Source organism: Microcaecilia unicolor, chromosome 3, assembly GCF_901765095.1.
Source record: "Microcaecilia unicolor chromosome 3, aMicUni1.1, whole genome shotgun sequence".
NCBI classification, from domain to species: Eukaryota; Metazoa; Chordata; class Amphibia; order Gymnophiona; family Siphonopidae; genus Microcaecilia; species Microcaecilia unicolor.
The window spans coordinates 285,416,245-285,443,855 of record NC_044033.1 but is presented as its reverse complement, the minus strand read 5'-3'; the positions used below and the strand labels follow the sequence as shown (position 1 = coordinate 285,443,855).

Sequence of the window (27,611 nt, the reverse complement as noted above, 5' to 3'; positions counted from 1 at the left end):
GCAGCTTACATAGTAAAAGAAAGCATCTTACATAGTAAAGAATATAGTAAAAACAAGGACCTCCACGTCGAGGACCTGACAACAAGACAAAAAGGTGATCAGAAGTCCTGAAGGCATTTGACATCTGTACATACTGCAACAGCGCCCTGTGGACATCCAGAAGATGTAACTGCCCAAAGGAGTTCGGGAACTCTTCCCTGGAAAAGGAAGGAAGAAAAATGGGCTGGTTCAGGTGAAACGCTGAAACCACCTTAGGCAGGAAGGAAGGCACTGTACGTACCGTTACTCTGGACTCCGAGAATTGCAGAAAAGGGTCCTGCCAGGACAGCACCTGCAGCTCAGACACGCGTCTAGCCAATGTCATGGCCACCAAAAAGACTGTCTTGAGAGCCACATCCTTCTCCGAAGCTCGCTTAAGTGGCTCGAAGGCGAACACTGAACAGCCTTCAACACTAGCCCCAGGTTCCAGGCCGGACAGGGCAACCGGACAGGAGGACGGAGCCTAAGCACCCCTCTGAGAAATCTGGCAATGTCCGGATGAGCAGCAAGGGCCAAGCCAGCGATTTTCCCTCGATAACATGATAATGCTGCCACTTGCACCTGCAGGGAATTGTAAGCCAGGCCTTTTTGTGAGCCCTCCTGCAAAACGTCCAGCACAGTTGAGACAGTAGCTCGCGTGGGTGTGATCGCCTTTGAAACACCCCATGCCTCAAATTTGCGCCAGATCCGAGCATAAGCTGCAGAGGTGGACCGCTTGCGGGCCTGCAAGGGAGTGGAGATGACCTGGTTAGAGTAGCCCTTGTCTCTCAATTGCGCCCTCTCAATAGCCAGGCCGTAAGACCAAATCGACAGGGATTCTCCATAGACACCGGACCCTGAACCAACAGGTCCGGCACCAGGGGCAAATGCACCGGCGCGTTCATCAACATCCGGCGGAGATCTGCATACCATGAACGCCTTGGCCAATCTGGAGCTCTGAGAATCGCCAGACCTCGGTGCTGTCGAATCTGCAGGAGGACTCGTCCTATCAAAGGCCAAGGAGGGAACACATACAGGAGGCCCGAGGGCCAGGGTTGAACCAGAGCATCCAACCCTGCCGAGGATCTCGCCTTCTGCTGAAAAAGCGAGGTACTTTGGCGTTTGCACTTGACACCATTAGATCCATTCTGGGTGTCCCCCATTTGGCACAAATCTGAAGAAAAACTTCTTCTGCCAGTTCCCATTCCGCCGGGTCAATTTGATGCCTGCTGAGAAAATCGGCTTGCATGTTGCTCTGACCTGCTATGTGAGCTGCTGACAGAAGCTGCAGGTGGAGCTCAGCCCAGTGGCAAATCTGAGCGGCCTCCGCGGCCAGGGCCCTGCACTGAGTGCCGCCCTGACGATTTATGTATGCTACCGCTGTCGTGTTGTCTGACAGAACCCGGACAGCAAGCCCCTTCAGAGTCTTTTGAAAGGCCATAAGAGCCTGGAATATTGCTCTCAGTTCCAAGCGATTGATGGACCACCCCGCTTCCACGGGTGTCCACAGACCCTGAGCATAGCTTCCTTGGCAATGCGCTCCCCAGCCTAGAAGGCTGGCATCTGTTATCACCAGGCACCAGGAAGGAAGCGCCAGAGGCATTCCTTGGTGCAGCATCCAGTCGGAGAGCCACCACTCCAAACTGAGCAGGGCCGCAGGGAGCAACGTTAGTCTGCGTTGATATTCCTGGGACATCAGAGACCATTGTTGAAGCGGGGCAATCTGCAGAAGCCTCATATGCGCTCTCGCCCAAGGCACCACCTCCAAGGTGGCCATCATCGACCCCAGCAGCTGGAGAAAGTCCCAAGCTCGTGGGCGAGGCATCCGCAGGTGCAGACGGACCTGATTCTGAAGCTTGCACCGCCTTTGGTCGGGGAGAAAGACAAACCCCAATGCTGTGTCGAACCGGACCCCCAAATACTCGAGGGACTGAGAGGGGGTCAGGTGACTTTTGGGTATATTTACCACCCAGCCTAGCGCCTGCAAGACCGCCACCACTCTGGCTATGGCAAGACGACTCTCGGTTGCCGAGTCCGCTCTGATGAGCCAGTCATCAAGATAAGGGTGAACTCTGATACCCTCTTGCCTGAGACAGGCAGCTACGACCAACATTACCTTGGAAAAGGTACAGGGAGCTGTGGCTAGGCCTAAAGGCAAGGCCTGAAACTGGAAATGCTTTCCCAACACTACAAAGCGGAGGAACCGCTGGTGTGGAGGCCAGATAGGAATCGGCAAATAAGCTTCTTTTAGGTCCAGAGACGTGAGAAACTCTCCTGGCTGTACCGCCGCAATGACGGAGCACAGGGTTTCCATGCAAAAATGTCGTACTCCGAGAGCCTCGTTTACTCGTCGTAAGTCGAGGATCGGCCTGAAAGACCCGCCTTTTCGAGGCACGACAAAATTAATGGAATAGCGGCCGCAGCCGCGTTCGGCGGGAGGCACCGGGATCACTGCTCCGAGGTGTTGCAAGACTTGTAAGGTCTCCTCTACCGCCACCCGTTTTACGGCAGTGCCGCATCAGGACTCCACAAACACGTCTCTCACCGGGGCACCGAATTCCAGTCGGTAACCTTCTCTGATCAGGTCCAGGACCCACTGATCTGAGGTAATCTTGGTCCACTCCTCTAGAAAAAGGGAAAGACGTCCTCCTATTGCAGGCAAGGAGGAGTGGACCGGCGTCCCATCATTGTGGAGGACGCTCCTGAACTCCTCGCCTTGAATCGGCCCCTGTGGAACGTTTGTCCGAGCGAAAGGAGTTCCGCTGCTGAAAATGGGCACATTGAGAAAACCCAGCAGAGCACCCCGGGCAATACCTTCAAGCTTCACAGAAGCGAGGTCTGGAAGAGGAGGGAAACACAGAACCCTTGGAAGAAGGCCTCGGCCTATCCTCAGGTAACCTCTGGGGTTTAGATTCCCCCAGGTCTTTCACAATCTTCTCCAATTCCTCTCCAAATAACAGGAGGCCCCGAAAGGGTAACCTCACCAGTCTTTGCTTAGAAGCCATGTCAGCCGCCCAATGCCGCAGCCAAAGAAGGCGGCAGGCGGACACCGCCACAGACATCTGTTTAGCCGAACCTCTGACCAGATCATACAGGGCGTCAGCCAAAAATGACAGGCCGACTCGATCCGCGGGGCTACCTCAGAAAGAGGACCCGCACCATCAGCGGGCTGCTCCACCGCCTGCTGTAGCCAGGAAAGACATGCCCGGGCTGCATAGGAACTGCAAATAGACGACCTCAAGGCAAGGCTGGCAATTTCAAAGGACCACTTCAGTGCGTACTCATGCCGCCGGTCCTGCATGTCTTTCAAAGCGACTCCTCCCTCTACTGGGAGTGGGGTCTTTTTTGTCACCGCCGTGACCAATGCATCCACTTTAGGCAGCCCCAAAGGGGCCAAGTGCTCCTCACACAGAGGGTAAAGCTGACCCATAGCCCTGGCCACTTTCAAAGGCCCATCAGGGTCAGACCATTGAACAGAAATAAGCTCTTGGATGGAGTCATGCACAGGAAAGGCCCGAGTAGGCTTGTTAGTACTCGCCATCCTAAGATTAACACATGAGGCCTTGCCTTCAGCAGGATCATCAATCGAGAGGGCCTGCAAGGTGTCAGTAAAGAGAGCTGGCAGCTTGTCGCAGTGGAAAATCCGGACCGCATTGGGATCATCCAAATCCAGTGGCAAACAGGCACCCTCCTCTGGATCATCCGTCCCTGAGGGTCTGCCACATCCCTCAGACTCTCCACAGCCCGACCACGGGGTGGGGGGGGGGGGGGGGGGTAGGGTATGCGCCACTTTCAGACGGGGAATTTACCCGTCTATGTTTAGCATGTTTCCAACGCTAGGGGAAGGAAATAACCTCTGAAGTCATACTCGGAGCATCAACACCCGGAGGGAAGCCAGGAGGCAACACAGTGTCAGACACCTGCGGCAGAGCTCTTTCAGCATAAAAGCCTTATGCATTAACAGCACAAACTCAGGGGAGAAAAACTCACCCTGACCCTCCGCCTCCAAATTAGTAGAAACAGATGTAGAAGCTCCTCTGGCAGCCTCTAAACGAGGCGTCCCCCTGCACTCAGACTCCTCCACAACCGCGAGGGTCGAGGAATGCGGCGCTTCCAAAATGGCGCCCGCTGCTAGCTCTATCGAGCGGCAAGAAACATCGCTCGGCATGCTCAAACTAGCGTGAGCGTCTAAGGAGCATGTTTTACACAGCCCCGCTGCTGATCTGCGTTTACCACAACGGGAGCAGCGCTTAACTCCTTCAGCAGCCATCGTCCATTTTTTCACAAGACGGGAATATAGCAATAAAATGGCGGCTTCGAACCAAAATTTACCCTGATTGGAACAGCATCCACGGGACCTCCCCAGAGGATCTGGGCACCACTCTCACCTCAGAAGACCGAGTCAACGAACTCCGATCAAGCTGCACAGATCCAGGATCACTGGAAAAAGCCTCAGAACAGCCACGTAGTAAAAGCGCGCTCTTTTTTTTTTTTTAACGCTGTGAGGAAAGTTGGAGGCAGGCAGCAACAGAGGGACTCCGGGAGGCGGGAGGAATGGGTAAGGCAGGGAAAGCGCGAACCTATATGCCTTTAAAGTGGGCACCACCAGCCACAACACCCCTGCTCAACTGGCAAAGCACAAGAGCCACTCCAGGCAGTCTGAAATCCAGGAGCTGATCAAGCTACATCCACACCTGCTGGGAGATAGAGAAATACTGAAGGCAGTTGGGGCTAGCCGTCCTAGAGGCACTATGGTCTTTCAGTGTTCTCTATCTCCACCTGCTGGTAGGCGGATACAACCCATCAGTTAATGGATTCATCTGCTGCTGATGACAAGGAATTGTATTTTATTACTGTATCATTTTGTTTTTCTGAACCGTTTTAAGTTTAATTTTTGTCTGAATAAAAAAGTTATGGTAGGCAAGTATAACATACCATAATATTCTGTATTAGAATATTACGTGCTTAGAAGCACTTTCCTGTTCTATTCTCAGTGCTTATCAAATTTGGAACACTTTCTTCAAGTCTACAAAATCTTGTCAAGGTTTTAGTCCCTGTCACAATTTTAAAAGGGGCAGATCTGAAATACCAGGAGTGGTTAAGCAACTTCTGTTCCATCTGCAATGTTCTGCTGCCTTCTTGACTGTGATGCAGCAAGGGACACTGACCAGAGATGAGAGAAAGTCAGAGGTTTTTCAACAGGGGGGACAATCGGTATGTACCAGGCAAACTTTTCCAAATAAAATTATCTAATGCAAAACATAGCAGAACTGTGATCAAGGATTCTTTTCAAAATAATCAGAGCATAAAATGCAGGATTCCTACAGTATACTTTGAATGCTGTATTTTTGTTATGGCTCCTGTAACAAACCCAACCAGAAACTTCCTCTTTAAATTTAACTTGTTTATTTAATGACTGCAAACCTTTTTTTTTATAACTGTAACATCCCCTGCCCTCCCCCAAGCTTCCAGACCTATTTAAAACAGCAGTTTTTTCACATTAGTAGGCATTAGTAAAAGTCAGGTTGTTACCGCTGGTTTAATGCTGGGTCATGTTTAAAGGATTTCAACCAAGTGTTCCTTATTACATTTCGCAGTTCAAAGTTGTGCCGAGCTGATAATATACCTACGACAAGATCATAATGTATAGGTTCCCACTGAGGAAACAATACTGACAGGCCTGAAAAGAAAGAAATACAGATTTATTATATTATCATAGAAACTGTACTGCTATGTAGAAAGTCCCATGCAAAGAGACACGTACAAAAAACTGGGAAATATTCGAATGACAGAATGTTTCAAATAAAAAAAAACAAAACACCACAATTAACTTCCAAGACATAATGAGGTAGATTCTATATATGGCTCCTACAAAATCAGAAACGAAAAAGCACTATTCTATAAGCCGCGCTTAAAATTAGGCGCAGTTTATAATTAGCTCTTATGCCCGGCAATCATACCTAACTTTAGGCACAGCCATTTGCACCAACTGAAACGTGGTGCAAATGTATTCGCCCAAATCAGGCACATATCTCCCATATTCTTTAACGTACATAAATGCTAGGAACGCCCCATTGCCCATGACCCTCCCATTTCCGGTCCTTTTTCATTTTTTCACTTGCGTGTAAAATTTAGGTGCAGATCCCATGCCTAAATTTATGCACATAAGTGCCAATTAAATCTAATTATTGCCAATAATTGCTTGTTAAAATGCCAATTATTGGCACTAATCAGCTCATTATTCAATTAAATTGCTCACACAAATTGGGCACATGCCCAATTTGTGCACACAAATTTTGGCAACTTTTATAGAATTAGGGGGAATATCTCAATATAAAGCTTTCATGGCCCTGAAATCACACACATTACAGTTTCTGTAAGAGCCTTCTTCATCCCTCTTAGGGGGGTAATTTTATAGATGTCTTTAATAAAATTATCCTGGGATTATGAATGGTGCTAGGAAGGTTCATAGTTTTATGTGAGCTGCATTTAAGTGTGTTCAGGGGGAAGTCTGGGTGGAGTGCGGGAAGATGCAATTTACACACATTGTTTATAAAAAATGTATATGTATATAAATGTATATGTCATGCACATCTATTCCCAAGCAGGCATGTGGAGGGTAATTCTATAAAGGAGTGCCTATTTTTAGGTGCCAAGAATGTGCCTATTTGGAGCCTATTCTATAAGGAAAAGTAGGCAACTACTTTTCTTTATAGAATACCAAAGTAACAGGTCAAATACATGCCTATAGTTTAGGTACAAGCACTTACACCAGACACACAGCTGGTGTAAATGCTTGTGCCTAAATTGCTAAATAACACATGTAGCTTACACTATTTTAGATGGTATGCGAATAAATGTTCACTGTCCAAGTGAATGCCAACCTGCAAAGTACATTCTACTGAATACTGGCATATACTTACAGAATAGTGCTTAACCAGAAACTGATCATTCATGTACAAATACGACTAGAATAATGGCATTTATGCGCATTATTGCCATATTGCCACCTAATTCTAGATGGCTTCTTATAGAATTGCCCCATATCCCCTAATTCTATCAAGTTGTGCACTCAAATTTGTGATTAGTGCACAAAGTTGCAGTGCAATTTATAGAATAGGGTCAGTTATGTGCATAACTTAGGGGCCCTTTTATTAAGCCGTGTAGGCGCGTACGCACGCCCAACGCACACCAATTCGGAACTACCGCCCGGCTACCGCGTGGCCCGGGCGGTAATTTCAATTTTTATGCGTGTCCAATAAGTGTGCTGGAAAATATATTTTATTTTCCAGCGAGTGGCACTAACCAGGTAGTAATCGGCATTGTACGCGTGCTGACGATTACAGCCCAGTTAACACGTGAGACCTTACCGCTAAGTGAAAGGGTGGCGGTAATGTCTCAGGCCTAAAATGGACACACATCAATTTTCATTTTGCTGCACGTCCATTTTTGGCCAAAATAAAAAAAAGGCCTTTTTTGCAGGTGCACTGAAGAATGGACCTGTGTACATCCAATAGATGCGGCTACACCAGCACAGACCATTTTTCAGCACTCCTTAGTAAAAGGACCCCTTAATTAGCTAATTGGTGTTAACCAATTATTGGCTATAATTTGTAACTGGCACTAATTGGTAGTAATTAGCAATTATGACCAATTATGACAAATTGTGTATACGAATTCCAGAATGTGCAACTGAAAGGGGGGAGTGTGCACCTCTAAGGATATGGATGGGTGAGGGGAATGTCTGGCAGTTGCACATGTAATTGCCTACATTAAGGTGTGAGCATTTACACCAGTTATTTGGTTAGCGTAACTGCTCGCATCTAAAGTTAGGCATGTAATTGTGGACTTAACACTACTATTCTACAACAACGCAATTGTTATAGAATCCACACTCAACATGCAGCATCTCGGTACTCAACTTTGGGTTACCTTTTTGCAATTACCCCCCAAATCTCCCTGGCTTCAATTTAGCTGCAATTTCTGCCACTTTACCCCTGGCATTTCATAAAGACACATGTGCATACATGTAGTTACACACACCTTCTACTCATAAGTGTCGTATGCATTATTCTATAAACTAGCACATAGGTGTATTAGCACACAACTGTACAGGGGACATACACACGGGTGAAGATTGGGCAGGACATGGCATGTCTTTCATGTGCAAAACTTACAGAATAATGTCAATTATACACATGCCCACCACTTACACCTGCCATTGACATGGTGAAAGTCAGTATACCTAACTTTGCACTCTTCTGGATGCTGGATGCTGACAGAAGAGTAAAGAATAAAGCTAGTTAGAGGTTTTTGGCTGCTTATATATTTGAGAAGTTACTATTAAACTTTTAATTGATGTACAGCCCTAATGAGTACGAATGCAGTGCAGGAAAAGTATCAAGTAATCTTATAACCAATACGCGAAAATTAGTAAAAATCAATAAAAAAAAGTTAAAACAAACAATAGAAATCACATCACCAGTTCAAGTTGGAGTATGCAGTATGGGATCAAGATATAAATGAGAGAAAAAGGAGGCAAGTAGATGAGGATCACACATTAGATCAGTGGTTCCCAATTCTGGTCCTGGAGGCACTCCAATCAGTCAGGTTTTCAGGATATCTACAATTAATATTCATGAGAGAGATTTGCATGCAGTGGAGGCAATGCATGCAAATCTCTCTCCTAGAAGCAGTCATTTTTCCCATAGTTTTAAACTGAAACCTTTTCTAGAGGTAGAAACGTAACAGCCAAAAAAATTTTAAAGATAGGGGGAAGGCTCAAATCTTGTTCTAAAATGACAGTTAGTTTCTGTTCTTTGGTTGCTGGAGAGGTAGCACAGCCACTGACCTCAATTAGGTGTTAATTAAGGTGTGATGAAGTAGAATATCTTCATAGGTTACTAAGGTCAACCTGATTCCTGAGTTAGCTTGAAAGAGCATGTTTTGAAAAGGTCCCCATAAATTCAAAACTATATAATGAGAAAAGGTCCCACTGAACTTTCTTTCTGAGAAGTTCTGAGAGAAGAGAACATTTCTCTGGTAAGTGAACACTATTTTGCTTTGTGCTTTGGGAACTTAAAGATTGGGGTTTAAAGGAGAAATTGTAGGTTAGTGATAGGCAGAATAAAAATATAAAACAGCAAACTTTATCAGCTAATCTCCATACTCTTTTTCCCCTAGTTTTAAAACAGCATTAACAGATAGCCTCTAGCGCACACTGCAGGACGTAGTTTAGTATTAAAGGGGGAGGGCGAAAGAGAGAGAGCGAGAGAGAGAGAGAAAAGCAAGCATTATTAACTAGTTTCCATAGTGTACAACCCTTTTCCCCGTATCCCTTAGTTTTAAACTGAAATTTTCTCTAGAAGTAGACATTTGTTCCACAGTTTTAAACTGAAACCTTTTCTAGAGGTAGAAGCTTAACAGCCAAAAAACTTTAAAAGATAGAGGGAAGGCTCAAATCCAGGGGCGTAGCCAAACACAATTTTGGGTGGGCCTGGGCCCAAGATGGGTGAGCAGAAGAACTCCGCTCTGTCTCACAAGTGATTTGGGGTCTCCCTCTCTAGCCTGCATGCCATATGGTCTCTCAAACACCACCCTCCCCCGCATACCTTTTAAATAACAGATTTAAACTGGCAATGAGAAGCAACTGATACACACTGCTCATGTTGGCCCCACAGCCATCCCTCTGATGCAACTTCCTGTTTCCATATAGGCAGGAATACATCAGAGGGAAGGCTGTGGGGCCAGTGCAAACAGTATGTATCAGTCGCTGCTCACTGCAGGCGAGGATCTGCTATTTACAAAGTATGCAGGAGGGACAGTTGTTGGGAGTTTTTGGCTGGTGGGGCTTGCGGATCCCTGCCAGCCACATCATAGGTGTACTGATACTGGGTGGGCCTGAGCACAAAGTGGGTGGGCCTGGCCCATCCAGTTCCACCCTTGGCTATGCCACTGCTCAAATCTTGTTCTAAAAAGAAATTTAGTTTCTGTTCTTTGGTTGCTGGAGAGGTAGCATGGCCACTGACCTCAATTACGTGTTAATTAAGGTGTGAGGAAGTAGAATATCTGCATAGGTTACTTTAAAATCAAGAATTGAAAAATAGAATTGAAAAATGAACTTCCAAAATTATTGTTAGAAATATGTAATTTATCTTTAAAATCGAGCGTGGTACTGGAAGATTAGAGGGTGGCCAATGTACCGCCAATATATAAAAAAGGTTCCAGAGGGGATCCGTGAAATTATAGACCAGTGAGTCTGACGTAGGTGCCGGGCAAAATGAAACTATTATAAAGAACAAAATTAGAGCGTATTCAAAAGCATGGATTAATGAGACAAAGCCAACACAGATTTAGAGAAGGGAAATCCTGCCTCACCAATCTATTATATTTCTTTGAAGGAGTAAACAAACATGTGGATAAAGGCAAGCCGGTTGATATTGTGTATTTGGATTTTCAAAAGGCATTTCACAAAGTACCTCATGAAACAGTCCAGAAGAAATTGGAGAATCATGGGAGAATCTCTGGGAGGAGAGGTGGAGGTATTGCCCTAATTTATCGCTCCACCTTCATAGTAGAACCCATTTCAGACTATCTCACCGCATCTTGAAATCGCTTCTATCAGAATCTACAATAAAACCTTATTTAGTCATCTGACCTGCATCCTGTTATATAGGCCGCCTAGCGACTGGAACGAGGTACAGCCTATTTTTGCAGATTTTGTTTCCAGCGCGTGTTTGGCCAGCTCCAATGTACTCATTCTGGGTGATATTAATCTGCATCTTGAAAATTACTCATCTTCCGACACGCATAACTGCTTGGGCTTTCTCTAATCCTGGAACTTCTCCTGCTGGAATCACCAAGCAACCCATTCGAAAGGACACACGCTTGACCTCCTCTCCCTAAAATCAGCCGCTAACCTCACGTCATATAAACTCTGCTAAATAGTCAGCAATCCCTTGGTCGGATCACTTCAAGCTGATCTGCTCCATTTCATGGCAGGTGAAAGGCCCACTGTACTCATGACAACAAACGACTTATTACACTAGAGGTTATATTGACCCCAAGGTATTTTGGCAGATTGGCCTGAACCGGTGGACTCTGTTAACTTCTTGGCACGATGTAGAAGAATTTTGGACACCATTGCTCCTCTCAGAGCAAGGTCCACAAAGAGGACTGCTGCTGCACCATGGTTTAATGATGACCTTAGACAACATAAAACCACTTGCAGACGACTCGAAAGGGCCTGGAGACAGCGCCAGGACGCTCAACATCTAAATGCACGGAAGACCTCCAAGAAACTCTATTATAAATCTAAAATACGCCCTGAAACAACTCTACTGTTTAGTTAACAAACTCACGGATACTACAAAAAATGCTCACATCTGTCAATAAAAGTACTCCACCTGCTGCAACTTTGGCCAAGTTTTTCAAACGTAAAGAATTACCTACCGCAGAGCAGTTTGTGTGTAAGTGATTTTCTTAGTGCCCTTGATCCGAGTTCATGCGAGCACCCAGCTGATCGATCGTTCTCACTCTTCACACCTCTTACTGTGGATTCTGTCCTACAGGAGATTTGCAGACTTTCCAGTAAATTTTGCAAATTAGATGCTTACTCAAATGTGCTCCTCGTTGCTTCATAGCTGATTTGACACAGCATTTCAACTTCATGCTTGGTATTGGCATGTTCCCTGAAACTTTTGGAAACATCTTACTTACCCCGATTCCCAAAGATGTCAAGAAAAACCGCCAAGATCTTGCCAACTATCGGCAGATTTCATCTATTCCACTTTTCGTGAAATTGATGGAGAGCATGGTATACAAACAGCTTAAGGAGTACTTGGACAAGTTTAATATATTGCATGAGTCACAGTCAGGATTGCGTCCACTCCATAGTACTGAAACCATGCTTGTCACCCTCCTGACCAACTTTAAAAAGGAAATAGCTGTTGGAAAGAAAATTCTGCTCTTACAATTTGAAATATCTAGTGCTTTTGACATGGTGAGCCATGACATCTTGCTCCTTGACTACTTTGGTGCCAGTGGAAATGTACTAGCATGGCTGAAAGGTTTTTTAACCACAAGATCATACCAAGTTAGCTCTAACTCAAGCCTGTCGCCTCGCTGGAATGCAGACTGGCTCACCGCTTTCCCCAACGCTCTTCCTCTAGCCACAGCCCTTTCCAAATTAGGTCTCAACCCATTTATTTATGCGGATGACATCACTATCTCTATTGCTTTTAAAGCGGACTTGAGTGAGATAGCCAATGAAATACAGCTTGGGTTACACACAATGCTAGATTGGGCCAACACTTTTAAATTCAAATTTAATGCTGAGAAAACACACTGCCTTGTCCTCTCTACTTAACAAGTTCACGACCTCCACGTTAGTCACTCCTGAGCTTGTTTTAACGATCTCTGAGTCTCTAAAAATATTAGGTGTACTTGTTGACAGCCACTTAACTCTGGAGCAGCAAACAAACTCTACCACCAGACAAATGTTCTTCTCTCTTTGGAAGCTAAAACGCATAAAACCTTACTTCCCTAGGGAAGTATTTAGAGGTTTAACTCAGTCTTTCATCCTTAGCCGCCTTGATTACTGTAATGGGATATATGCAGGGGCAAAGACATGCTCCTGAAAAAATTACAAACTGCCCAGAACACAGCTGCTAGGCTCATTTATGGTAAATCGAGGTTTGAAAGCTCAAGGCCACTGCATGAGAAACTGCACTGGCTCCCTGTAAAGGACCGAATAACATTTAAAATTTGCGTTTTGGTGCATAAAATTCTCTATGGTAAAGCCCATGCATATATGGACGCCCTCATCAGCTTACCACCTCAAAACTCTCACAGACAAGCTCGTTTGTACCTAAATCTGCATTACCCAATCTACAGTGGCCTCAAGTATAAAACCACTTATGCCACCACCTTCTCCTATATTAGCACGCAACTGTGGAATGGTCCACCTAGATTCGTGAAAGTTATCCCTGATCATCCAACCTTCAAAGGATACCTTAAGACCTACTTATTTGGAAAGGCTTATGCTCTTGACCCGTCCCTCACTGCTACCTATTGAATTCTATTTTCTATCCCTACTTTCCCACCTCTGCTATTTCTCACTTGTTCCTTTCCCTACAATGCAGTTGATTGTTTGTTTGAAGATTTGATGTATGCTTTTGTAAATTACTGAAAGCCACATTGGGCCTACCCATGGGTGGGAAAATGTGGGATATAAATGCTGTAAATAAATAGGAGGTAGTGTTCTATTGTGGATTAAAAACTAGTTAAAACATAAAAAACAGAGAGTAGGGTTAAATGGTCAGTATTCTCAGTGGAGAAGGGTAGTTAGTGGGCTCCCCAGGGGTCTGTGCTGGGACCGCTGCTTTTTAACATATTTATAAATGATCTAGAGATGGGAGTAACTAGTGAGGTAATTAAATCTGCTGACAACACAAAGTTATTCAAAGTTGTTAAATCGCAAGAAGATTGTGAAAAAATTACAAGAGGACCTTACGAGACTAGGAGACTGGGTATCTAAATGGCAGATGACGTTTAATGTGAGCAAGTTGAAAGTGATGCATGTGGGAAAGAGAAACTTGAACTATAGCTACGTAATGCAAGGTTCCACGTTAGGAGTCACCGACCAAGAAACTGTTAGGTGACCCAGAGACCTTTGGGAATGGTAAAACATTGTATGTCATTTGTATCTTGAGTATTGTGTACAATTCTGGTCGCCGCATCTCAAGAAAGATATAGTAGAATTGGAAAAGGTGCAGCGAAGGGCGACTAAAATGATAGTGGGGATGGGACGACTTTCCTATGAAGAAAGACAAAGAAGCTAGGGCTTTTCAGCTTGGAGAAGAGACAGCTGAGGGGAGACATGATAGAGGTATATAAAATAATAGGACGTAATGGGGCAGTTCAGCAAACTGAAGAGTAGCAAATCTCCTGGACCGGATGGTATTCATCCTAGAGTACTGATAGAACTGAAAAATGAGCTTGCGGAGCTACTGCTAGTGATATGCAACTTATCCTTAAAATCGAGCGTGGTACCGGAAGATTGGAGGGTGGCCAATGTAACGCCCATTTTTAAAAAAGGTTCCAGGGGAGATCCGGGAAATTATAGACCGGTGAGTCTGACGTCAGTGCCGGGCAAAATGGTAGAGGCTATTATTAAAAACAAAATTACAGAGCACATCCAAGGACAAGAATTACTGAGACCGAGTCAGCACGGCTTTTGTGGGGGGAAATCTTGCCTGACCTATTTACTTCAATTCTTTGAAGGAGTAAACAAACATGTGGATAAAGGGGAACCGGTTGATATTGTGTATCTGGATTTTCAAAAGGCGTTTGACAAGGTACCTCATGAAAGGCTACAGAGGAAATTGGAGGGTCATGGGATAGGAGGAAATGTCCTATTGTGGATTAAAAACTGGTTGAAGGATAGGAAACAGAGAGTGGAGTTAAATGGTCAGTATTCACAATGGAGAAGGGTAGTTAGTGGGGTTCCTCAGGGGTCTGTGCTAGGTCCGCTGCTTTTTAATATATTTATAAATGATTTAGAGATGGGAGTAACTAGCGAGGTAATTAAATTTGCTGATGACACAAAGTTATTCAAAGTTGTTAAATCGCAACAGGATTGTGAAAAATTACAAGAGGACCTAACGAGACTGGGCGGCTAAATGGCAGATGACGTTTAATGTGAGCAAGTGCAAGGTGATGCATGTGGGAAAAAAGAACCCAAATTATAGCTACGTCATGCAAGGTTCCACGTTAGGAGTTATGGACCAAGAAAGGGATCTGGGTGTCGTCATTGTTAATAATCTGAAACCTTCTGCTCAGTGTGCTGCTGCAACTAGGAAAGCGAATAGAATATTGGGTATTATTAGGAAAGGTATGGAAAACATGCCGTTGTATCGCTCCATGGTGCGACCGCACCTTGAGTATTGTGTTCAATTCTGGTCGCCGCATCTCAAGAAAGATATAGTAGAATTGGAAAAGGTGCAGCAAAGGGCGACTAAAATGATAGCGGGGATGGGACGACTTCCCTATGAAGAAAGATTAAGGAGGCTAGGGCTATTCAGCTTGGAGAAGAGACGGCTGAGGGGAGACATGATAGAGGTATATAAAATATTGAACGGAGTGGAACAGGTGGATGTGAAGCGTCTGTTCACGCTTTCCAAAAATACTAGGACTAGGGGGCATGCGATGAAACTACAGTGTAGTAAATTTAAAACAAATCGGAGAAACTTTTTCTTCACCCAACGTATATTTAAACTCTGGAATTCGTTGCCGGAGAAAGTGGTGAAGGCGGTTAGCTTAGCAGAGTTTAAAAAGGGGTTGGACGGTTTCCTAAAGGACAAGTCCATAAACCGCTACTAAATGGACTTGGGAAAAATCCACAATTCCAGGAATAACATGTATAAAATGTTTGTACGTTTGGGAAGCTTGCCAGGTGCCCTTGGCCTGGATTGGCCGCTGTCGTGGACAGGATGCTGGGCTCGATGGACCCTTGGTCTTTTCCCAGTATGGCATTACTTATGTACTTATGTACTTAATGAGTGGAACAGGTGGATGTGAAGCGTCTGTTCACGCTTTCCAAAAATACTAGGACTAGGGGGCATGCGATGAAACTACAGTGTAGTAAATTTAAAACAAATTGGAGAAAGTCTTTCTTCACCCAACGCGTAATTAAACTCTGGAATTCGTTGCCGGAGAACGTGGTGAAGGCGGTTAGCTTAGCAGAGTTTAAAAAGGGGTTAGACGGTTTCCTAAAGGACGTCCATAAACCACTACTAAATGGACTTGGGAAAAATCCACAATTCCAGGAATAACATGTATAGAATGTTTGTACGTTTGGGAAGCTCGTCAGGTGCCCTTGGCCTGGATTGGCCGCTGTCGTGGACAGGATGCTGGCCTCGATGGACCCTTGGTCTTTTCCCAGTGTGGCATTACTTATGTACTTACTTAGGGAGCAACTTATGATTCCAATATATATTGTAATGTGTAATCTGATGTTCAAGGGATACAGGAGTCTATCACAGAGGCTATAAATTATGTGGGTATATAGTCATAAACTAACCTATGCTCCTGTAAAGATGAATCTTTCTTTTTATGTATTCCTTTGATCCTTTTGTGTTCAAGATGCCAAATTCCCTATATACGGAGCTGGCCTTTTTCCAGAATTTAGAACATACCTTGTCTGCCATTGAGACTTATATATCGATATATCAATAAACAATTGTTGAATTGAGCACGGGCTTGTGTTTTTTTATTTACAGTTCTACAAAGTTACATCATAAGGAGGCAGGTGCATCAGAGACACATAGAGCTCTATGCTCTTGCACAGAGTTTCTGTTTATTTGCTACTACCGAAACGAGCTTGCAGCATGTCAGGTAGGTGGGGAACCAAAGTTCTGTTTGTTTTTGTTGCTGCTATCACAGGGAGAAAAGGAAGATCCTGGCTGGGCTGGGGACCTCTTATATGGAGCACCTATGCATTCCATTCTTGCCAGGGAAGTAGAAATTGAGTCGGGTCCAACTGACAAAGCCAATTTTTTGGGATGGGATTTGCCACCTCTTGCCACCACATAGCAGTGCCTATGCAGCCCAGAAATACATAAAAAGAATGAGTTTCTGTTGCATCAAGTGGTCGCAACTGCAAAGCTCATAATCTATTTTCCTTTTCTCTCTTTTTGTTTTTTAGTCTCATTAACCCAGAACATAGTAAGACACCCTATGAAGTAGAGCTGTACAGAATATTCATATTCGATTTGGCCCCGAATAATGCCCCAAATACATTATTCGTATTCATCTCAATAGTGATTTAAATTCATAAAAACATAAGAGTAGCCATCCTGGGTCAGAACAATGGTCCATCTAGCCCAGTATCCTGTTTTCCGAACATTGGCCAAGCCAGGTCACAAGTACCTGGCAGAAACCCCAATCGTTGCAACACTCCACAAATCCCAGGGCAAGGAGTTGCTTCCCATGTTTGTCTCAATAGCAAACTATGAACATTTCTTCCAGAAATTTGTCCAAAACTTTTTTAAACCCAGATACGCTAACCGCTATTACCACATCCTTCAGCAATGAGTTCCAGAGCTTAACTATTTGTTGTGTGAAAAAATATTTTCTCCTATTTTTTTTTTGTTACATTTGTACCCCGCGCTTTCCCACTCATGGCAGGCTCAATGCGGCTTACATGGGGCAATGGAGGGTTAAGTGACTTGCCCAGAGTCACAAGGAGCTGCCTGTGCCTGAAGTGGGAATCGAACTCAGTTCCTCAGTTCCCCAGGACCAAAGTCCACCAACCTAACCACTAGGCCACTCCTCTTTGTTTTAAAAGTATTTCCATATAATTTCCTCGAGTGTCCCCTAGTCTTTGTACTTTTGGAACAAGATCTCAATCATATCTCCCCTCATCCGTCTCTTTTCCAAGCTGAAAAAAACTAACCTCTTTAGCCTTTCGTCATACGAGAAGAGTTCCACCCCCCCCCCCCCCCTTTATCATTTTGGTCGCTCTTCTTTGAACCTTTTCTAATTCTGCTTGAGATACGGCGACCAGAACTGAATGCAATACTCAAGGATCATCTTATTCACCATCCCTTTCCTAATAATTCCTAGCATCCTGTTTGCTTTTTTGACCACAGCTGCACACTGAGCAGATTTCAGCATATTATCTACAACGACACCCAGATCTTTTTCTTGAGCACTGACCCCCAAGGTGGGCCCTAGCATCAAGTAACTATGATTCGGATTATTCTTTACAATGTGCATCACCTTGCATTTGTCCACATTAAATTTCATCTGCCATTTGGACGCCCAGTCGTCCAATTTCCTAAGGTCTTCCTGAAATATTTCACAGTATGCATGTGTTTTAACAACCTTGAATAGTTTTGTATCATCTGCAGATTTGATCACCTCACTCATCATTCCGATTTCCATATAATAATTTGCACCTCCAACGTTCCATGTCTGGCTGCCTGGGTTCGTAACATCTCCTGACGTCTGCCAGCCTCCAGTGTTCCATTCCCCCTCACTGTCCCGCCCTCGCGTCTAGACGTAATGACATCAGAGGGCGGAACAGTGAGAGGGAAGGGAACGCTGGAGGCGAGCTGACGTCAGGACGGATGTTATGAATGGAATGGAAGCCAGCACCAGCCAGCCAGAGAACGTTCAGGTACAAATCGAGGGGAGGAGAGAATCGCGGGACATCGAGGGGAGGGAGGAAGGGGAGGGCAGGGCAGAGGCGAATCACAGGACATGGATGGGAAGGGGAGAATCGCTGGACATGGAGGGGAGGGGAGGGCAGGGGAGAGAGGAAAAAAAAAGCTTACATGACAGCCTTCCTAAGGCCCGTTTCATTTTTGAGGGAACGGGCATGGTTCCACTAGTCATTAATAAATATGTTAAATAGTACTGGCCCAGTACAGATCCCTGCGGCACTCCACTGTTCACCCTCCTCCTTTGAGGGAAATAACCATTTAACCCTACCCTTTGTTTTCTGTCCAATAATCAATTCCTAATCTACATCAGAGCCTTGTCTCCTATCCCATTACTCTTTAAATTTCTCAGGCATCTCTCATGAGGAACATTATCAAAAGCTTTCTGAAAATCTAGATACACTACATCAACCAGCTCACCTTTATCCACATGTTTATTCACACCTTCAAAGAAATGAAGCAAATTGGTGAGGCAAGACTTCCCTCGGCTGAACCCAGGCTGACTGTCCCATTAAACCATGTTCGTCTATGTGTTCTATAATTTTATTCTTTATAATAGTTTCTACTATTTTGTCCGGCACCGATGTCAGGCTTACCGGTCTATAATTTCGCGAATCACCCCTAGAACCCTTTTTAAAAATCGGTATCACATTGGCCACCCTCTAATCTTCAGGTACTACGGACTATTTTAATGACAGGTTACATATTACTAACAGCAGATCAACAATTTCATGCTCGAGTCCTTTGAGTACCTTGGGATGCCATCTGGTCCAGGTGAGTTACTACTCTTTTTTTTTATTTTTTATTTATCATTTTCACATTTTTACAAGCTTTTCCTACTTGAGTAGGTAATACAGTTAAGAAATTACCACATGATTAATCAAACAAAGTAAATCAGGAAAATATTACAAAACTTGTATTAGACCACCAAATTCCAGGGGCTAAGAGCCGTTGACTTAGGAGAAAAAAATTCACTTCAACATATCTCAAGATTGAAATAAAGCAATAGCAGATTATTACAAACCCCCCAAAATATAATTACACTCCCAACATCCTAGTCTTAAGGCAAAACATAACGGTTTAGATTCAACAAGCATTATAATAATTTTTTCTGAGAAGTACATAAGTACATAAGTACATAAGTAGTGCCATACTGGGAAAGACCAAAGGTCCATCTAGCCCAGCATCCTGTCACCGACAGTGGCCAATCCAGGTCAAGGGCACCTGGCACGCTCCCCAAACGTAAAAACATTCCAGACAAGTTATACCTAAAAATGCGGAATTTTTCCAAGTCCATTTAATAGCGGTCTATGGACTTGTCCTTTAGGAATCTATCTAACCCCTTTTTAAACTCCGTCAAGCTAACCGCCCGTACCACGTTCTCCGGCAATGAATTCCAGAGTCTAATTACACGTTGGGTGAAGAAAAATTTTCTCCGATTCGTTTTAAATTTACCACACTGTAGCTTCAACTCATGCCCTCTAGTCCTAGTATTTTTGGATAGCGTGAACAGTCGCTTCACATCCACCCGATCCATTCCACTCATTATTTTATACACTTCTATCATATCTCCCCTCAGCCGTCTCTTCTCCAAGCTGAAAAGCCCTAGCCTTCTCAGCCTCTCTTCATAGGAAAGTCGTCCCATCCCCACTATCATTTTCGTCGCCCTTCGCTGTACCTTTTCCAATTCTACTATATCTTTTTTGAGATACGGAGACCAGTACTGAACACAATACTCCAGGTGCGGTCGCACCATGGAGCGATACAACGGCATTATAACATCCGCACACCTGGACTCCATACCCTTCCTAATAACACCCAACATTCTATTCGCTTTCCTAGCCGCAGCAGCACACTGAGCAGAAGGTTTCAGCGTATCATCGACGACGACACCCAGATCCCTTTCTTGATCCGTAACTCCTAACGCGGAACCTTGCAAGACGTAGCTATAATTCGGGTTCCTCTTACCCACATGCATCACTTTGCACTTGTCAACATTGAACTTCATCTGCCACTTGCACGCCCATTCTCCCAGTCTCGCAAGGTCCTCCTGTAATCGTTCACATTCCTCCTGCGACTTGACGACCCTGAATAATTTTGTGTCATCGGCGAATTTAATTACCTCACTAGTTATTCCCATCTCTAGGTCATTTATAAATACATTAAAAAGCAACGGACCCAGCACAGACCCCTGCGGGACCCCACTAACTACCCTCCTCCACTGAGAATACTGGCCACGCAATCCTACTCTCTGCTTCCTATCTTTCAACCAGTTCTTAATCCATAATAATACCCTACCTCCGATTCCATGACTCTGCAATTTCTTCAGGAGTCTTTCGTGCGGCACTTTGTCAAACGCCTTCTGAAAATCCAGATATACAATATCAACCGGCTCCCCATTGTCCACATGTTTGCTTACCCCCTCAAAAAAATGCATTAGATTGGTGAGGCAAGACTTCCCTTCACTAAATCCGTGCTGACTTTGTCTCATCAGTCCATGTTTTTGTATATGCTCTGCAATTTTATTCTTAATAATAGCCTCCACCATCTTGCCCGGCACCGACGTCAGACTCACCGGTCTATAATTTCCCGGATCTCCTCTGGAACCTTTCTTAAAAATCGGAGTAACATTGGCTACCCTCCAGTCTTCCGGTATTACACTCGATTTTAGGGACAGATTGCATATTTCTAACAGTAGCTCCGCAAGTTCATTTTTTAGTTCTATTAATACTCTGGGATGAATACCATCAGGTCCCGGTGATTTACTACTCTTCAGCTTGCTGAACTGACCCATTACATCCTCCAAGGTTACAGAGAATTTGTTTAGTTTCTCCGACTCCCCCGCTTCAAATATTCTTTCCGGCACCGGTGTCCCCCCCAAATCCTCCTCGGTGAAGACCGAAGCAAAGAATTCATTTAATTTCTCCGCTAAATGTTCGGGCTCAAAGAAAACATATTTTACCCCTAAATATTTTATATTGCATTTGCAAGGATAGTTCAAGTGGAATGAGGCTCCTAAAGACAAAGTTTCAGCGCGAAGTGCTAAGAAGTCTTTCCTCCTAATTTGAGTTTGTTTAGTAACATCTGGGAATACCCAGATTTTCCCCCCATAAAATGGGGTTTGTAAATTCTTCAAAGCCATCTTCCTAACAGATTCTAAATCTTGCGGAAATATGAATGAGACCAACAAAGTTTGCCGCTCAATTATATCAGTCAGCGATGTTTCCAGTAATTCTGATACATTTAAATCCGGTTGTTCCAACACTTGTATTGGAGTTACTACTCTTTAATTTGTCAATTTGGCTCAGTACATCTTCCAGATTCACTGAAATTTCTTTCAGTTCCTCTGCATCATCACTCTTGAAAACCAATTCCAGTACAGGCAGATCTCTTACATCTTCTTCCGTAAAGACAGAAGCAAAGAATTCATTCAGTTTCTCCACTATGGCCTTGTCCTCCCTGAGCGCCCCTCTTGCTCCTTCGTGATCTAACAGTCCCACAGATTCCCTTGCAGGCTTTCTGCTTCTGATGTACCTGAAAAAGTTGTTACTGTGAGTTTTAGCCTCTGCAGCAAGTTTCTCTTCATATTCTCTTTTAGCCTTCTTTCTTAATGCATTGCATCTGACTTACCAATGCTTATGTTGCTTCTTATTTTCTTCATTTGGGTCATTTTCCATTCTTTGAAGGAAAATCTTTTGGCTGTAATGGCCTCTTTTACTTCACCTTTTAACCATGCTGGTTGACGTTTTCTCTTCTTTCTACCTTTGGAAATACTGGACTGGGCTTCCAAAATGGCATTTTTGGATAACTTCCACACCTGATTTAGTGTCCTAACCTTTTCAGCCGCTCCTTTTAGTTTCTTTTTAACCATTTTCCTCATTTTATTATAGTCCAGGGCTCTACTATGTGTTATAAATCCTACTGAAATAAACACTTGATCTCTGATTTCATGTTGCTTCTTTTATTATTTGTTATATTAAACCTCAATGCCCATTATTCGCATTTCATAGAATAATATTTTCATTATTTGTATTTGGCCAAATGGTAAAATATGTTATTAGGTACAGCTCTAAAGTATCACTTTGTACAGATCTGCATATATTTACTTCTAAACTTAGCAGCTTACAATACAACTCACACTGATCCCTCCTACGCTACTCTCCCCTTATAAAATCATCACCCGTCACTGATGACCCTTGCAAAGACAACTCATTTTCATTCCACATAGACCTTCATTAACCCTCACAGATTGCCTTTTCTACTTTGCAAGCTCCCCCTTCAGCCTGCTTCCGGCGAGATAGGGAGGAGCAGCGCTGCTGCAATTACCTGAGAAGCTCCACCACCAGCAGCCGTAGAAGGATCCACGCAACCAGAGGTGCACCGCCACCCCAACCGCGCAAGAACACAAGAACAGCAACAATGCGGGAAGCTTGTGCATTGGCCGCCTACCCTACCGAGTCCCGGTATCTCGCGGCCGGGCGGACACGCAGTAGGAGGAGCAGGACAGAGCAGCAGCCTCCTGTACAATGACGGAGACTGTGTGACACCGCCCCTTCCTCCTCTTCATTCTTTCTCCCGCCCCTCCAGCCATGAGGCCTCGGGCTCAGTTGGTACTTGTAGTCCTAACTCCTACTGCGCAGACTCCTCAGACCCGCCTTCTTCTGCAAGGCCGAAAAACTTCAAATCCCGACGTTCAGCCAAGGAGGTTTAATAAAAAGGATTGGAAGTGAGCCTGGCCCTATCTAGTCCAAGGAAGCCAATTAGGACAATCTGAGTTTTCCCTTCCCAGCGCAGCCGTCATCCCCGTTTACTCAAAACAAAGCATGCAAACGTAAGAGCTGCTGCATCCACATTGTCGTTTTTTTTAATAGTTGGTCCATCTGTAACAAGTTTAAAACTGTTTCAATTGGATAGGCACTGCCTTAAAAGGTGGAGAACAAAAGTTTTTTGGGTTTTTTTACTTATTGGACAGCTTTTTAATTTATTTGAAAGCTTCCCATATGGAGATATAAATATCATGAAATAACAATTGAGTGTCACTAAAACAGCTTTAAAAATTATTATATCTGCTAGAAACAGCAATTTTAAACTCTGCATTTTGTGATCATTTTTCTACACTAAAAACTAAATAAATACACTGTATACAATATAGATGGCCAAATTTCAGTGAGGATATCCTGTTTCCTGATGGGTTCATTTTAAATGTTGTTGTAATCTGCCTTGGGAAGCATGGTGTTATAAAGATGATGGAATATATTGAAATTAAATGGAAGTTGAATTAAACTCTCCTTTCATTGGGGCACATCTTCATCTGTTTTGTAGAACTTTACAAAAGGATTATTCTGTTGTTTGAGCATGTTTCAAGGACAAGTGGTTTATAAGTCAAAATACTAAAAGTATTTTCTGTCAAACAGATCTCTCATTTGTGGAAATATAACTAAATGGGCTATTAGCACCTAATGCAGCCCATTAGTTTTCTTATATTTTGTTCTGGTGATGGCTCATACCAGGGGCGTATCTGAACTGCGGCGGTAGGGGGGGCCAGGGCCAGAGTGAGGGGGCACATTATAGCCCCCCCCCCCGCCGCCGCCGCCGCCGCCGCCGCCATTGCCGATCCCCCTCCCCCCAGCCGCTACCATTGCCAACCCTCCCCCTCCGTTGCTCGCTTACCTTCGCTGGCGGGGGACCCCAACCCCCGCCAGCCGAGGTCCGCGTCCTCCTGCCGCTGCCGCTGCCGGCTGCCTTTGGTGCTTTCATTTGTCCATTGAAGCTGGCGCCAACTAAAGTTTCTTTTGACTCTGACGTCGCTGCACGTTGTACGTGCAGGACGTCAGACTCAGAAAATGTTTCTGAGTCTGACGTCCTGCACGTACAACGTGCAGCGACGTCAGACTCAAAAGAAACTTTCATCGGCGCCAGCTTCAATGGACAAATGAAAGCACCAAAGGCAGCCGGCAGCGGCAGGAGGACGCGGACCTCGGCTGGCGGGGGTTGGGGTCCCCCGCCAGCGAAGGTAAGCGAGCAACGGAGGGGGAGGGTTGGCAGCGGTAGGGGGGTCCAGGGCGAAATCTGCGGGGGCCCAGGCCCCTGAGGCCCCACGCAGATACGCCCCTGGCTCATACTGTGCCAAAACTGGAAATACAGTGAGACAGAATAAAATAATTCAGTAACATCCAAAACTTATTTTTTATGTTTTAATCATCTTTATTGAAAGCAAAACATGTTGGCTTATAAGCTTCATACAGAACAAGAAAAAAAAACAGTAAACCATCCAACCCTTCCCCTCCCGTACTCCCCTCCCTCCCTATAAGTCCACCTGTTTCCACCCGCCAAAATAACACAACAGATGTACAGATCAGTAGGACTCAAAGCATTTCATAACAAGTAAAGTCAAAAACAACACAGTTTATACCAAATTGTTTAACCACACTTTGGTTTTGCCTTTGAGTTTAATAAGCAATACCATGTGCATGTAAGGTCTAGATAAACAAATGTAAACAATCTATGTTTAAGGCATACTTGGTAGCAATAATTAAACAATGATGCAATATTCACATAGCAGGCAGCCAACAGATTTATTTTCCATTGAAAATAATCAACTTTGTATAAACTCTAGACTTGGTCCTTAGTGGAGCGCATGATCTGGTGAGGGACGTTATGGTACTCGGGCCGCTTGATAACAGTGACCATTATATGATCAGTTTTGACATCGACCTTGAAGTAACTGTACACAGAAAGTCAAATACGTTAGCGTTTAACTTTAAAAAAGGAGACTATGATAAAATGAGAAGAACGGTAAAAACAAAACTTAGGGGGGCAACTGAGAGAGTAAAAACTGTACAACAGGCGTGGACGCTGTTCAAAAATACCATCCTGGAGGCCCAGGCCATACATATTCCGCGAATTAGAAAAGAAAGACGGAAGTCCAAAAGACACCCGGCCTGGTTGAAAAGTGAGGTGAAGGAAGCTATTAGGGCTAAAAGAAACGCCTTCAGAAAATGGAAGAAGGAACCATCTGAAAATAACAAGAAACAGCATAAGGAGTGTCAAAGCAAATGCAAGGCGCAGATTAAGAAGGCCAAGAGGGAGTATGAAAAAAAGATAGCATTAGAGGCAAAAAAACATAGTAAAAATTTTTTTCGGTATATTAAAAGCAGGAAGCCGGCAAAAGAATCGGTTGGGCCGCTGGATGACCGAGGGGTAAAAGGGGCGATCAAGGAAAACAAAGACGTAGCGGAGAGACTGAATGAATTCTTTGCTTCGGTCTTCACCGAGGAAGATTTGGGTGGGATACCGGTGTCGGAAATGGTAAATCAAGCGGACGAGTCGGAGAAACTTACTGACTTCACGGTAAACCTGGAGGACGTAATGGGGCAGTTCGGCAAACTGAAGAGTAGCAAATCTCCTGCACCGGATGGTATTCATCCTAGAGTACTGATAGAACTGAAAAACGAGCTTGCGGAGCTACTGCTAGTGATATGCAACTTATCCTTAAAATCGAGCAAGGTACCGGAAGATTGGAGGGTGGCCAATGTAACGCCCATTTTTAAAAAAGGCTCCAGGGGAGATCCGGGAAATTATAGACCAGTGAGTCTGACGTCGGTGCCGGGGAAAAACAAAATTACAGAGCACATCTGAGGACATGGATTACTAAGACCAAGTCAGCATGGCTTTTGTGTGGGGAAATCTTGCCTGACCAATTTACTTCAATTCTTTGAAGGAGTGAACAAACATGTGGACAAAGGGGAGTCGGTTGATATTGTGTATCTGGATTTTCAAAAGGCGTTTGACAAGGTACCTCATGAAAGGCTACAGAGGAAATTGGAGGGTCATGGGATAGGAGGAAATGTCCTATTGTGGATTAAAAACTGGTTGAAGGATAGGAAACAGAGAGTGGGGTTAAATGGGCAGTATTCACAATGGAGAAGGGTAGTTAGTGGGGTTCCTCAGGGGTCGTGCTAGGACCGCTGCTTTTTAATATATTTATAAATGATTTAGAGATGGGAGTAACTAGCGAGGTAATTAAATTTGCTGATGACACAAAGTTATTCAAAGTCGTTAAATCGCGACAAGATTGTGAAAAATTACAAGAGGACCTTACGAGACTGGGAGACTGGGCGGCTAAATGGCAGATGACGTTTAATGTGAGCAAGTGCAAGGTGATGCATGTGGGAAAAAAGAACCCGAATTATAGCTACGTCATGCAAGGTTCCACGTTAGGAGTTACGGACCAAGAAAGGGATCTGGGTGTCGTCGTCGATAACACACTGAAACCTTCTGCTCAGTGTGCTGCTGCGGCTAAGAAAGCAAATAGAATGTTGGGTATTATTAGGAAAGGTATGGAAAACAGGTGTGAGGATGTTATAATGCCGTTGTATCGCTCCATGGTGCGACTGCACCTTGAGTATTGTGTTCAATTCTGGTCGCCGCATCTCAAGAAAGATATAGTAGAATTGGAAAAGGTGCAGCGAAGGGCGACTAAAATGATAGCGGGGATGGGACGACTTCCCTATGAAGAAAGACTAAGGAGGCTAGGGCTATACAGCTTGGAGAAGAGACGGCTGAGGGGAGACATGATAGAGGTATATAAAATAATGAGTGGAGTGGAACAGGTGGATGTGAAGCATGTTGGAATAATGTATTGTATTTTACATGCATTGCCTGTCACCAATTTTTTCTCTGTGATTACTCTGTGACCTCTGATGTAAATTGCTTAGAGAGGTCACACCCATGCAACTTCCTGTGGGGGTTAGGCACAGCACATGGAGCTCATGATCTCTCCTAAGCTGAGAGGATCTATGGTGGTGTGAGCATCCATTACCATCTAAGCACATGGAAAGAGCTGATAATCCAAATGTATAGTATTATGTATATATAAGCCTGTCTGAATATAATCTAACTACAAACTGTGAGTAAACAGATGTTTTGTTACTTCAACTTTAAAGTGACTCAGCAGTGAATTATTCTGGGGTGTATGAGAGAGATGAAGAAAAGAAATTAACATTTCTAAAGCTGAAGCTGTGTGTATAAAAATCTGCTAATTATTTACTACAAATAATCCAACAAAGCATCTGTTCACGCTTTCCAAAAATACTAGGACTAGGGGGCATGCAATGAAACTACAGTGTAGTAAATTTAAAACAAATCGGAGAAAATTTTTCTTCACCCAACGTGTAATTAAACTCTGGAATTCGTTGCCGGAGAAAGTGGTGAAGGCGGTTAGCTTAGCAGAGTTTAAAAAGGGGTTGGACGGTTTCCTAAAGGACAAGTCCATAAACCGCTACTAAACGGACTTGGAAAAATCCAAAATTCCAGGAATAACATGTATAGAATGTTTGTACGTTTGGGAAGCTTGCCAGGTGCCCTTGG

The 27,611-nt window shown here is 44.2% G+C and overlaps 1 protein-coding gene across 4 annotated transcripts in view; it reads right to left on the bottom strand.

The window, feature by feature from the left end:
* The window catches only part of B3GALNT2 (beta-1,3-N-acetylgalactosaminyltransferase 2), a 362,190-nt gene extending 339,432 nt beyond the window's left edge, over nucleotides 1-22,758 (bottom strand). For all 4 annotated transcript variants that reach the window (XM_030198137.1, XM_030198139.1, XM_030198138.1 and 1 more), the window contains exons 1-2: nucleotides 22,569-22,758; nucleotides 5,551-5,698 (exon numbers count right to left, since the gene is read on the bottom strand). In XM_030198137.1, coding sequence (XP_030053997.1) covers nucleotides 5,551-5,698; nucleotides 22,569-22,680 — 260 coding nt within the window. In that variant the 5' untranslated portion in view covers nucleotides 22,681-22,758. The remainder of the gene's footprint in view (nucleotides 1-5,550; nucleotides 5,699-22,568) is intronic.
* Nucleotides 22,759-27,611: the final 4,853 nt, after the last annotated feature.